This window comes from Mesocricetus auratus, unplaced genomic scaffold, assembly GCF_017639785.1.
Source record: "Mesocricetus auratus isolate SY011 unplaced genomic scaffold, BCM_Maur_2.0 Super-Scaffold_100714, whole genome shotgun sequence".
In the NCBI taxonomy this organism is placed as follows: Eukaryota; Metazoa; Chordata; class Mammalia; order Rodentia; family Cricetidae; genus Mesocricetus; species Mesocricetus auratus.
Window position 1 is genome coordinate 8,491,620 of NW_024429270.1, and position 13,677 is coordinate 8,505,296.

A 13,677-nucleotide genomic window follows, 5' to 3' on the forward strand; every position below is an offset into this window, starting at 1 on the left:
TTATGAGTTCACAGGTTAAATGCATATTGTATAACATATTATAAAATCATAGGCTAATCATAGGCTAGTCTAGATCCCTAACATCCTTCTTTAGAAGCTATTCTTGAGGAAAAGCCAGGATGTAAAACCAAAACGTACAAAAAATAATTTACATGAAGTTACAGAATCTTATCTTAAAAAGTCAAACATATTTGATTTAAATAAACAAATAGAGCAGCAGACTATAACAGATCATAAATAGGGTTATTAAAAGATCACAATTAAATTAGAAATATAAATGGATCATTAGAAACCCTTGTGTTTTCAACGTTAAGAATCAAACCCAGAATTAAAAAAGAATCTTTTTTATTTCAAAGGTTGCTTCTTATATTGAAGCTCATATTAAAGCAACAGTACAATGTTCATAAAATATAAGTGTGATGCTGTAACATTTCCGTACATGTCAGAATACTGATATTTGTATGTATACTAAAATAAGAACTTTAAAATTGTACAAATAGATACATTAAAATTGACATAGAAATAGGGTGCTCCTCACTGAAACAAGACAGTTATATCTGGCACGTATTAGTTTAGGATGAAAGTAGAAGCAAAAAGATTTACAAGAATCAGCAGTAACAAGATTGATGCTCAAGAGACATAATTGTACATTGTAATGTACATAACATTGTATGGGTTTAAGCTGGCTGGATATTATATATTTCAAGTTTAAAAATGCACTACAGATAGAGTGTCCATAGTTTAAGGCGAAATTACAGCTCAGAACTGTTGTCCTTTCTAATTTTGTGGAAGCTTCTTTGACAAATTAAAAAATAAAGTAAGAGAGACTTAGATGTTCGTAACATATAGACGATTTCCCTTCATTGTAAGTTCGCTGTAGACTTTTCCTTCCTTTAAATATTTTGTGTGCCAAGTGGTTTTTCTCTAATGAAGTTGGTAAACAACTTCAGTATTTGTTTTTTTAGTGGGAAAAGGTACTTCACAGTATTTACCACTTTGATGTCCTTGCAGTTTTATTAATGTTTCCTCTCTGTAAAACTCTGCTTGTTTTAAATGAGCCTTTCCTTGTTTTAAAAAAATACCTGTTTACACATCTTCTAGATTCTTGAGAATGCCAGACACAGTTCTTAAGGCCAAATTTGTATCATTATTGTTAAGAGTCATCATCAAAAGTGTCTTTGGAGCCATACAAGTCTGCTAGTTTCTTAAAGCGAGGTCCCCAGTTCTGGAGATAGTCGTAGTCCAGGTCTGAATCTGTAGTGGCAGACTCTAAGGAGCTCAGGGACCCTGCCACAGAACCCCTACCCTCATACCCATAGATTTGGATGGAGTCATAGGGAGGGGCTGTGGGGTCATTATCTGCCTCCTGTATTCTTGTGTTGATGAAGTCATCTACATCCACACTGTTGGGTGCTGGTCGCAGCCCCGGTCTAGGCATGTATTGATACTCAGGTTTGATGTCTTTGCGAGGGATAAATCCATTGATACCATCAGGATTCTGGAGTGTAGCGATGTCAAAGGCTTCTGTGTCTTCCTCACCACCCCCTTCATCATCATAGGTTATGATGTTCTCACGGACATCCTCTTCCTCAAACACAATGAGTGGTTCTTTCTTTTGCCTCCTCAGAGTCACAAACAATACAACAATGACTGTAGGAAAAGAAAAAGAAAAAGTCAGCAAAGATTAAGCCCAACTTCCCTGGTTAGTCTTCCCAGAGGGACTCTGCTTCAAAACCTGGAATGGTGAGAAAATGATCTCTTTTCCAGAAGACTCCAAGAACTCCACTGTGACCTGCCTCTATCAGGAGAGTCTAAAATGAGAGTATCATGCCCTGTGACCTGATAGATTAGAGTTACATTGAATGTTTTGCAAATGAATCCCAATGCTATTTGGCTGTCCTCTTAAGAAGCAGTGAGGACTACCATTTCCTGAAGAAGGATGGAACAGGCTTCTCCAAGTTTTCCTAACTTGTTTCCTAACAAGTTTTCTCTGAATATTAGAATTCTCAGAGCACCCAGAACTTAACTTTCTGAGGCAAAAATAGACTCCTGTCCCAAGTCCTTACTCTATAATACAAAAGGAAACCTTATCATAAAGGGTGGGAGAGAGGACAACTACGAAAACCCTCAGGGGAAAAATATGCCATCTATTTGAACATAGAAATAGATTATCACTTAAAAGCACAGGTGAAACAATCCTGTTTTTTTCTGGGAGAGGCATTCCATTAGGCTTGGGCACTCACTTGCCAGGGCAAGCAATCATTTATAAGGAACACTAAACTCTTTTTCTTTATTGATTCTGTGTCCTCCCCACTTCTATCAGCAGGCTCCAACAAACTTTTGTTTGAAGACACCTGCACATCATCAGCAAGACTGAAAACAAGGTTTGTAGCTGTATTTGGCAAATGGAGTGAGAGTTCATTTGAGGTCATACATTCTGGGATTTGGTAATGAGATACTACACTCAGATTTCAGAAGGTCTCCAGAGCCCTGTGACTTGCTGTAGTATATTCACCAGACCAAAACACTCCTTTTTACATTTATTTATATATTTACTTACTTGTTTGTTTTGCTTTGGCAAACTAGTGGGATTGTTGTTACACTTGCATGTGTTTGCTTTTGTCATTCATTTACGGAACATTTCTTTTTATCCCATACCAGATATGAGAAAGGCCTATTGGTTTCAGTACCATGACATCACAGTTTTTATCACTGTATTTTGGTGCATGCATCTACCTCAGCCCAGTATTAATTCTTGATAGAGCCTTCATCTTGTTTGGAATACCCATGCAGTGCAGCCGCTTACATTAGCGATAAAACTCTGCTCCAGAATTTATATATCTACTCTAGGAATATGTGTCGGGCATTCTTGGGAAATGTTAGATGTTGTCTAACCTAAATCTATACTACCCCATGTCTCAATCATTAAGTCTACTGTGTGCCTCTATTTAATCATGAATTATTTCCAAAATAAGGACTATCTCTCAGAGTTTCCCATAGGATCTGACTCTCAGATAACACCTACTAATTGCTGAACCAAATTGCCTGCCCAATTTCCTACCTATTAATTTATTCAATGGAAAATGGATATGTTTGATGTTAGACTCCTTGGCCTTGAAGTTTTATCATAGTACTTACTGGTTCTGAAATGTTAAGACATTAGCTGATGATGAGGGCTACCTCTCCAGAAACTACAAGAGAAGCTCACAGGGATCACCATAAGCTGAGGCATGCAGATATATGTTGCAGATAATTAGGAAGTCACAGCTCAGCTTCTTTTGGCTGTTTTATCTTCTTCAGTGATCCATCACGGCAATAATTACTCTTTCTGCTCCATTGTGCCTAGTCTTTATTGCTTGCTTGTTTGTATGGAGAAAACCTCCCTCAGATAACAGGTTTCTGCCTATATATTTCAGCTACAAAACTATCTCCCATGTCCCTCCAGCTTACGGAAGAAATCTGCCCTACAGTCCTATCATATAAAGTAAAATGTTCATCATGACCTTCCTTAGACTCTTTCTGCAAAATTTGTCCATTCCCATGCTCTACTCATTTTGCAATAGAATTCATGAGGGATGCCACCCCTTGTGGTTTGTTTTAAACTATGTGAATGTACCCAGTACAGTACTTGTGACCATCCTGTCCTGGATAAATCATTTGAAGGGTGTACATTGGTTGTACCAAAGAGCAGAGAAATCCTTACCCAGGAGAATGACAATGCAGGCAAGGATGGCGATAAGTGCCCCGGTGCTCAAGCCAGCTTTCAGGATGTAGGCCTCAGCATTACAGGAGAGCAGTACCCCATTCACATCACACCCACAGACTTTAATAGTGAGGGTATTGGTGCTACTCATGGGTGGGATGCCACCATCGCTGATCACAATGGGCAGGAGGTAAAAGTCCTGCTTCTGTCGACTGAACCCTCCACGCCGAGCGTATACGCCTGCAGTGTTATCTGTTTGAAGAAGAGAGACGGTGTGTTTTCATCATAGGGCCAAACCAATCACAGTTGCCAACCACTTTCCAGCTTTGAAGACATATTTTGTGTTACCAAAGTCAAAGTTAGAGCCTTTCTCATTTGTTCATTCATCTAGATGTTTACAGAGGCCATGGTATGTCATGATCCTATGACAGAATTAACTCTACATTTTGGAGAAATTGGCTTTTTAAGGTTTGTATTTGGCAGATTGTATTTTCTAAAATATTCCACATCCTTCCACACTCAAATCACAAACCCACTCATAAACCACCGGAAAATTTCTTCAGGAAAGTAGAAATATGTGATTAACTGTGCAGCTCATTCTTGTTTCTTTGAAACTCAAACAAGCCTCAGCGACCAAGTCCTTAAGCGTGTCACCGTATTGAATTCAACAGCTCTCTCTGTCACCCACATTGCCCAAGACTGCAAAGCAGAACACTGCATTTTCTTTACCTAGACTTAAGCATGTTTTCCCAGTTGACAAATGCTGCCATCCCAAATGAACCAGTTCAGCTCAACACGGAGAACGCACTTGTGTTCCAAGCACCACTGAATATGCCTTGTCTTTCCTTCCAGTGTTTTCTCACATCAAATAGCTATTTTCTATAAGGAAAGTCATACTTCTCCTGGCTCAAAAATACATCTCAAAGTCATCCCTGAAGGATTCCCTCTGAACCTCTCCATTACCCCTGTCTATTGTGAATCATCATACTCTATATTCCTATTTCTATAAAAGTACATATTCTACACATCTCTCAGGATTTGCTGACATAACCACTTTGACCTCAATGAGATTGGGGATTTCCAGAGAGTGGAGGATTTTATCTGATTCATCTCAAGCTCTTTACTGTCAGATGCACAGCAGGCACTTAATAAATATTTGCTGAGCAAATCGTGTAACTCGGTCCTGGGAAAAGTTTAACCAAATCTCCAGATGTTGGCTTTCATGTTTCTCCATGTTTTATAACCTCTATTCTTCAATGCTTCCTCATCATGTTCTCTCTCCAGGCAAAAATCCAATACGGCATACTTTTTCCTGTTAGAGAAAACATTGTTTCTTTTAATGAGTAGAAATTTAGGGGGAGGAGGGGAGGGGGAGGGAACTGAGAGTGACATGTGCAAAAAGTTAAATTAACAAAAAAGAAAAAAGAAAGTCAAAGTTCTCCATCAAATTGTGTGTGGCACCCTGATCTGCTGGTATGGCCTGGCCATTTGTAGGTTAAAAAGCGGCAATTTATAGCAGAGTGAATGCTATGGCCAAGAGCAAGGCTGCCTAGCTGACAAGCTTAAACTAGGTTGATAGGGTCATAAATTCATTACTATAGTAGGAAAAATATATCCAAGAATCTTGAAGTAAAATTGATGGGTTTTAGGTAAAAGAAAATGTAATTTATTTTACTTGGTCTGTTTGATAGATCTGATACATTTTAGTCACCAACTTTGGCAATCTTTATGATGATGGTTTCTCAGCCTTGCACTGCCAGCTAAACCAAGCCAAGGTAGAATGCCTGGGTCTCTCATTTCTATATTTTCTGGATTTTGTGTGATTGGAATACTACGATTTTATAATTGGAGAAAAGTTATATATACTACATAAAATAGGGTGAAAAATAAACTAGCCAAACAAAAGTTAGTCTCTTGATGATGATCTTCTGTTCATGGTGAAACCACTGTGTCTCACTTCATATTAAATGTATGTGTCTATAATAAATTATTTAAACACATTGTCTATTTTCTGCTTATCTGTGTTTAAATAAGATTTTCACAACTAAAAATTTACAATCTTTACTCCATTTTAATGACTTGAAATACCATTATAGACATTATGAATGAAATAAATATTAAAAATTCATAAATACAAGCAAGTAGATTAAATGTCTTGATTAAAGTAGCTATAAAATGGGTGGAGTTTAACTATGAAGATTCTACTCTGGTACCATGAAATCATGGCTAAAAAGAATGTGAACCGAGAATTTTTCTTTCTGTTTTCATAAACTTTTGCAAACCATTATTTGAAATCTATTTTTTAACCAGTCATCCATGCAGGTTTGCCTGTTCAGATCATAGCAGTCAACCTACACAAGAGTAGTTGAAACTCAAACATTAGTGTAACATAGTTTTATAAACACAGGAATATGTGAGTCTGAGGTGAGTCATTTTCTGTAAAGCCAGCTGTTCTCAGAGACACTGAAATTATTACAGAAAAGCTCATCCGAGTTCCAGGTTAACTGACTCAGGTCCAGACTCTGGGTGATAGAACAGCAGGATCTCTAAAAGTCCTTTTAAAATCTCTTCTGGTAAAGGATGTTTATACACACAGAGATTAGGATCAGTTCTAGGGATAGGAAAGAAGTGGACTATGAGTCTTCCAGAAATGTTAATTGCAAGTTTCAATAATGAATGTTTTTCCCCCGTCTAGAGTCTTTACTGCTTATCTTTAAAACAAGAAAATCTACTGAAACATTGAGTGGTTACTGGAACTAAATGATGTAATACACTCCACCAAATGTCCTCTAGGCTGGTTCGTCTTCCAGAGAACCCACAGAATCTGCCAACCAAAACCTTAACACCCAGAGACAAGACCATCCATGGGCCTTAATGAAGAGTTAAGGTTATAGACAGGAGACTTGTCTACCAATCTGACCTATCTAAGCTGCTTAAATTAACTCTAAGTCCTCATTGCCCTACCTCTCACAGGAGTATGAACTTTTCCATATGATGATATTTCTTGTGATCCATCCAAACATGGTCAGAAAAAAAGACAGTATGGTCAGGAACAAAGGAAAGTCAGTTATAAAAGCACTAATGGGAAAAGAAATAAACTAACAATAGGAAGACTCCTTTCCTACTTAGAACAAGTGCTGCATTCTAAGAATGACTATGTTTACTTTTTATCTGAATTATTCTAAATAACTGGCCACTCACACTCTGTCTTTGAACGTGCCCTTAGTTGGGATTTAAGAAAGTAAAGAGATTAAGTGTGGACATATTTACAGAGAAGAATAGATTTCAACATGATAACTAAGAGGAACCATAAAAAGATGAATGTTGAATTCATTTTAAATGTTGTATTTTGAGACTTCATAGATCCTTTTTTCTACCTATGAAAAGTCTTTAAAGAGAAAAACTTCTCAGTCTTAAGGATCAAAGAGTAGTAATTCATATCTTGAATCTTCTGCATGTTTTTTATTTGATTTTCAACATAAAATTAATATATTTAAAATGAACTGTGCTTCCATTCACAAAAGTACTTAGTGCGGTGTTGATCTGTTGATGACGCTAGGAGAATATTCATTCCTTCCTGGACATGCTCCTCTTTGAGTAGGAGACTAACAGAGAAGAGAATGTGAATTCTTAGAAATGTCACTATAGTTTCTAATACAACTGCCTACGAAGAAGGGCTAATATTCCATAAGTAAGGAACTAGCTTATGTGTCAGTTCTAGGTTATATATTTGCCCAGAATAAAAATTGTTTTCAAGCACCTTGGTTTTTTATACTGATGCTCAATATTTTCATCTCTGGATGCAGATAGGTAACCAGTTATACTTTTTCCCCACTTAGGCAAAACTTTGCAAATGTTGCCATTAATTACTGGTATATGACATGCACAGATTTTAGTGTTTCTATAAATGGAGAAAATAAATTCAAGTTTAGAAATTTTATGTCTAAAACGTAGACTCCTAAATTTGTGCTGCTTTTACCTGCACAGTTTTTCATTATACTAACAAAATTCAAAGTTTCCTAATGATAATAGTCTCCATGGCACCTGGTTGGGATGCTTACATAAGCATTATGATGATGATTTAGCCCAATGGGGAGATACATAAAATATGACACCAAAAGGGATAATTCTCATAGAGAGATGCTCTTGATATGGGGCTGTACTGGGTATCAAATCTTGTATTAATCTAAAACATATTGCCAGAAAAAGGCATAGCTCATGCATGTGAAAATATGATCTAAGGAAGCATGAGAGAAAGGGACTAAAATATTATGTTGTTTCTATGTTAACATCAGAGGTGAATTTTTCCTTGCTACTCTTTGTTCTCTGTCCTTCCAGTCTGTAGGGGTGAATATTCCTCATTTAGGGACCAATTGAAGCTTTCTCGCTATTTATAAGACTCTATAGATAGTTTACTCTGAGAATTTGCTCTTGAGCTAATTAAATATTTGGGGAAGTTAAAGTAGGCCTTGTTCTTAGGGAGATGTTTTCTTCCCTTCTCACCTAAATTTACCAGTTTTACCAATTCATCACACACTTAGGGACAAAGTCGATCCATATACTTTAGTAAAAACTCTTCCATATATTCAGGAAGTTCATTATCAAGTCACTAGCAGAACAAATATTTATTTACTTTCTATTGGGCTCCATTTTCCCTAGGATAAGTATTCTCTCTCTGTGTGTGTGTGTGTGTGTGTGTGTGTGTGTGTGTGTGTGTGTGTGTGTGTGTATGGAGGGAGGGAGGGAGAATATATGTGACCCAACAGTCTTGGAGAAGATTTAAGTTAATAATTTCAGAAAGCAGTATGAAATAGAATTACATGAATATCATTAGAAAGTTTAACTTTACACAATTATTTTTATGCTTATTTAAATTTGTGTGTTTTTAATAATTTGCTTAAAGTTGGTGCATCAGGCAGGTTGTCATATCAAACTAAGTGGCACAAATATTAGAAATTAATATAGTACTTGTAAATTCTATACTGTGCATATGTGTGTTCAAAGATGAACTTATTGACCTTATATAGTCTCACTTTCTTGCCTTTTTAAATATACTAGGATCTTTTGCTCTAGGTGTGGTAAATTAGTATTTCACTGCCCACAATAAACTGTTTGAATGCCTGTGGTCTCCATAAAAATACAGAGTTCCCAAATTTGTTTTACTCACTGTTTTGTTGATCTCTGTATGTCTGTAGTATTCTATGTGTTGGTAGAACAAATGATTTCATGTGTTTCTACACTGTTGTGGAATATTATTTTAAGATGTGCTACATTAATTTATGCTATGGAATATGTGTTTAATGATGCAAAGATGTGGTGAATTCTTTTATGTTGTATTTGTTTAGCTCTGTGAAGCTGTGATACTTTGCTTGTGTAACATACCAGATTGGTCTAATAAAGAGCGGAGCAGTCAGTAGTTAGGCAGGAGAGGGATAGGTGGGATTAGCATGGATATAAAAAAATAGAAAGAGAAGAGAAGAGGAGTGAAAAATGGAGAGGGAGAGAAGGATTCCAGGAACCAGTCACCCAGTCACACAGCCAGACATGGAATAAGAAATAAAGGAAGATAGAGACAATAGGGAGAGGTAAAAGCCCAGAGTTGAAAGGCAGATGGGATAATTTAAGTTCAGAAAGCTGGCTAGAAACAAGCCAAGCTAAGGCCAGACATTCCTAAGTAAGAATAAGTCTCTGTATATACATTTGGGAACTGTGTGGTGGGCCCACAGGGAATAAAGGGCAAAAAGAAAAGAAAAGAAGACCAAAACAATAAAAAAATGCACTACATTTTTCTTATCTGGTATTTGTGTATATGTGCCTGTGTATGCATATTTGAAGTTGTGGAATTCTATGTGAGCATAAATGTAGGTGTGTGTACCTGTGTGTGCATATCTGTAAGAATATATGCCTCTGTGTGCATAAGGGAATATTCTAAAGTAGGTGTATGTGTGTGTAGGTGAGTTGTGGGCACACCTACAGAGGCCATTAGAAGACAAAGATTGTCTTGCTCTAACATTTGCAACATTATTCCCTTGATACAGAGTTCCTCACTAAACCTAAGGATGACTAGCAAGCGCCTATGTCCTCACCATCTCAGTCTTGCAACATGGGAGTCGCAGGCATACAAGGACATTCAAGACTTTTTTATGTAGACACTGGGGATTCAAACTCAGGTTCTTTTCATTGCACAGAAAGTTCTCTTACCCAATTTATCATCTCACCAGCTCCTACAAGGCTACTGTTTTTGATTCACCACATACTGATCTAGCATTTTTATGGTCAGAACTTGCCAGTTTATCTCCTCATATTACTTACTTTCAAATCTAATCTGACCTATGCCATCTATAATTATACTGTATATATTACTCCTTTGTCTTCTTTTTTCTACTTTTGTTTCAGGACAAGGCTGAATTCTGTTGCCTATGGTGGCCTAGAAATCACTATGTAGCTTAGGATGGCTGCTAAAGCCCCACACTCTTAATAACTGGAATTATAAACATGTAATACTACATAAGGCTATCAAAATTTCTTCTAGTAACTGCTGTGTCTTTTAATGACATCATTCCTTTACTATTGTTTAGGTGGTAGAATCAACCAGGCAATATTTATTGAGCTTTTAATATGGGTAAGCTCCATACATTATTGCTTCTATATATGATGTCCCAAAGAATTTATCACAAAGAAAAAAAAGAAAGAAACATTTCTCACAATAACATGGAAATGCAAATAAAGACAGAATTCACATTTTCTACTTTTCAGTGCATTTCATTTGTCCACAGCTCATCTTTGCATAGTATAAGGTTGTATGTCAATTAAGCTAATTTCCTCCATAGATTGTAAAAAATGATCTCTATCTTAGTTGAAGAACCACCAAGCTTCATGATCTAGAGGAAAAGACACAAAAACCAAAAACAACAGTAAGAATTAAAAAAAATTCTCTTAAAAATCTAAAGTCTTTGTTGCAGAGAGAGAAAAGGAATCAAAAGTACACACAGAATGCCTCTTATCCCACAGGTTTGTCAGAAGTTCACATGCATACCCAGCCTCCTAAAAAATGAACAGAAGCCAGACAAAATGTTTTATTTAACCAGTATTTTGCAATGAAAGGAATACTAAAATAAGGCAAATTATAAATAAGATGGCTTTTAAATTGCTAATGTAAAAGATGATTCAAAGCTGTGGTGGCTCCAATGACACTAAGAAGAAATAAGAATTTGTACACTTCTGGGGGAATTATGCTCCAGAATCTACAAAATAAAATAAAAATTACTATAAAGTACACATGGAAGCCATAATTGCCTGTGTGTAGTTACTTAATTCAAAGAAGCACCTTTGAGACATCTATGTGAATATTGTGTGTTGACATTGACAGAATATGAATAGTTACAGTTTATTACATTTCTCATGCTAAACTACTTTGTGATATTTGTTCAATTTTCTCTATGCTGGAGGGGTATAAACATTCCCAATGTACACTGGGCCTATTAGGGAGAAATCAAAGTATATTATATGAAAAAATCCATTTGTAATAAAAGTAAAATAGAAAAAAATACCAAAAAGTGCTTTTGGTCTACAGAATTCATTCTAAGATTTCATCCTAAAAGAGTTAATCACATAACTGGCAAAGGTGTGCAAAAGTGATGAATTTAAAAATAACAGCCTAATGCTATCCTTTAGTGAACTGGACCATAGTTAGAAGGCACTGACAACAGTGTTCTGGTGCAGACCATTATATGGCACATGCTGAGTGGAAAAAAGATGCTTAAGTTGCTTTTCATAAAAAAAAAATTAAGAAAAAAACCCAGCTAAAACATAATACAAACAACAGTGATTTTTTTATAGCACACCACGTTATTTTTATTATTTTTAATCTTATTTCTGTTGCTTGTGTTTTCAAATTTTTCTACAAGGGGTATGTATTAATTATGCAATAGAAACATCCTAAGATTCTTTGAAATCATATTTTACCAAAATTATTATGGCTATGATTGAAATGGAAATCAAACTCATTTTCACTTTCTCTTCATACGTTCCCTGAATACTAGACTCATGGACAGAACTATAAATCTTTCATCTCTGTGGCTTGTTCTCATTTAACTGGGCAGCAAACAAAGACAGAAGAGAATTAACTACAAAATACCACAGTTTTCTTTGTACGCTCCAGTATTTCACATGCACTAAGCAATTACTTCCAAATATTTAGACTTGATTTCAAGACTGACTAGGGAGTATGACCTTGGACAGATCACTGCTCTTGGGCAATTCATGTTCTTGCCTCATTTGAAATTGTGACTAAAGACATAAAACACATCCTTATGGGTCCTTTGATGAATTGGGTGAAAATCGTACTGAAAAGATTTTATAAGGCAGTGAAAGAACTGGCAGAATGAGAAGGATTATCCCCTGTCTTTTTCCACCCTTGTCGTTTTCTTATCCATTATGCATTCCTTGTATTCTCAGGGATGTCATTAAGTCTGGCAGTTTCAAAGTACATGCATCTCAATGGGCTCAGTGCACTGACTATTTATCTGTACAAACAACACCATTCCAGATAGTAATAGCTTGAGGTGGACACACATGTTGAAGAGCAACCTAGTGTTCTTTCTTTATCCCCGCTGATCCAGCTTTAAAGGTGGGACTACAGAATAGAGTAAGATGAAATGAAATAAAAGGCTGATTTGTACTAAGAGGGTTTTCCTCTTATGTCTCTAAAGATGCTTAGAAAGACTTTCGGCAAACAATAGTGCTTATTTATACTGCATAACAGAAGTAAACACTCAAGGAGAAAGTGACTTGATACTTTTACTCAGCATGATCTAAACCATTATCTCTTATTTTCTATGGAAAATGGTCTCTGCCGAGAAATTTGGTAACTCAGTAGGCTATTAATAGGATGTGGAATGTGATTATTCCTTTTGGATTACTTCAATATGTAATTACTTTTAGGAGCCGGCAGAAAGTAACTCTATTAAATGATAATTATAGGACTGCATTTGCTTTGAGATTCTGTAATAGCACTAAACATGCAAGTTTTCATTAACTGTTTGCCATAGTTAATAAAGTAATTTTTCTTAAGAAGTAGCAATTCTCTACAAAAGTATAGCTCAATAGTAAGATTAGTCTCCTGAAAGAGAAGGTAGTGGAGATGGATTGTGTAGTTGGCTGGCTTGTCAGTGGTAAAATAATCTCTGTGAAATTATAGAAGGCATCCACAGAGTACCGTGGTAAAATAAAATACGTACAAACCTCCTGAGAACAATATGACACAGTTTAGTGTTTACAGAGGTTAATGGAGACAAAATATGATCACACACACACACACACACACACACACACACACACACAAAGCAGGTGATGAAGAAGAAGCCTGGAAGAGCCTGCTGCGTGCAGAAAACATGCTGTAAATGTAGAACTTGTTGGGAATAGAGTAAAGCTTTAGATGTCAAATGTAATTTGGGGATTATATGAACATACAGGTGTTTCCTGGACAACTGATCAAGTCTCCTCACTACTGACGAAGGTAAGTGAAAACTAAACTAATATTAACCCTGAAAATGGGAAAACAAAACAAGTTATCAATCCAAAGTAGTATTGGTAACTAGTTTGGGAAGATGACAACTTCTACCAATTAAGGCAGGGATTCTCTTGTGCTAAAATACAGACACACCAATACCTCAGAAATCCTTAAGCAAATTTTATGTAGATATATCTCAGCTTAGCAAAGAACATCTTGATTAAGTTCTCACCTGCACTCCTGTCTCCTCTAATGGAGAAACATCATGACAAAAGTAAGTTCCTATATTACTCCTCTCTGTACCAACTGAAGGAATGTGCCCTTGACTGAAAACTGCTTTCTACCCTAGTGTTTTCTCGAATCCCCCCACCTCTCTCTCCCTCCTTTCTTCTCTGCCACCCTCCTTCCACCACATCTCCTTTACTGTGGTTTGAACCTTTGACCTTAGTGTCTCTTGCAGACC

At 36.4% G+C, this 13,677-nt stretch overlaps 1 protein-coding gene across 8 annotated transcripts in view; it reads right to left on the reverse strand.

Moving 5' to 3' along the window:
* Nucleotides 1–328: 328 nt before the first annotated feature.
* The window catches only part of Cdh11 (cadherin 11), a 158,278-nt gene continuing 144,929 nt past the window's right edge, over nucleotides 329–13,677 (reverse strand). For 7 of the 8 annotated variants that reach the window (XM_005078646.4, XM_013119491.3, XM_040740751.1 and 4 more), the window contains 2 exons: nucleotides 3,704–3,955; nucleotides 329–1,650 (listed from right to left, as the gene is read on the reverse strand). In XM_005078646.4, coding sequence (XP_005078703.1) covers nucleotides 1,154–1,650; nucleotides 3,704–3,955 — 749 coding nt within the window. In that variant the 3' untranslated portion in view covers nucleotides 329–1,153. Of the gene's footprint in view, nucleotides 1,651–3,703; nucleotides 3,956–7,145; nucleotides 10,585–13,677 lie in introns of those variants that run through there. The other variant, XM_040740754.1, reaches the window with a different exon arrangement.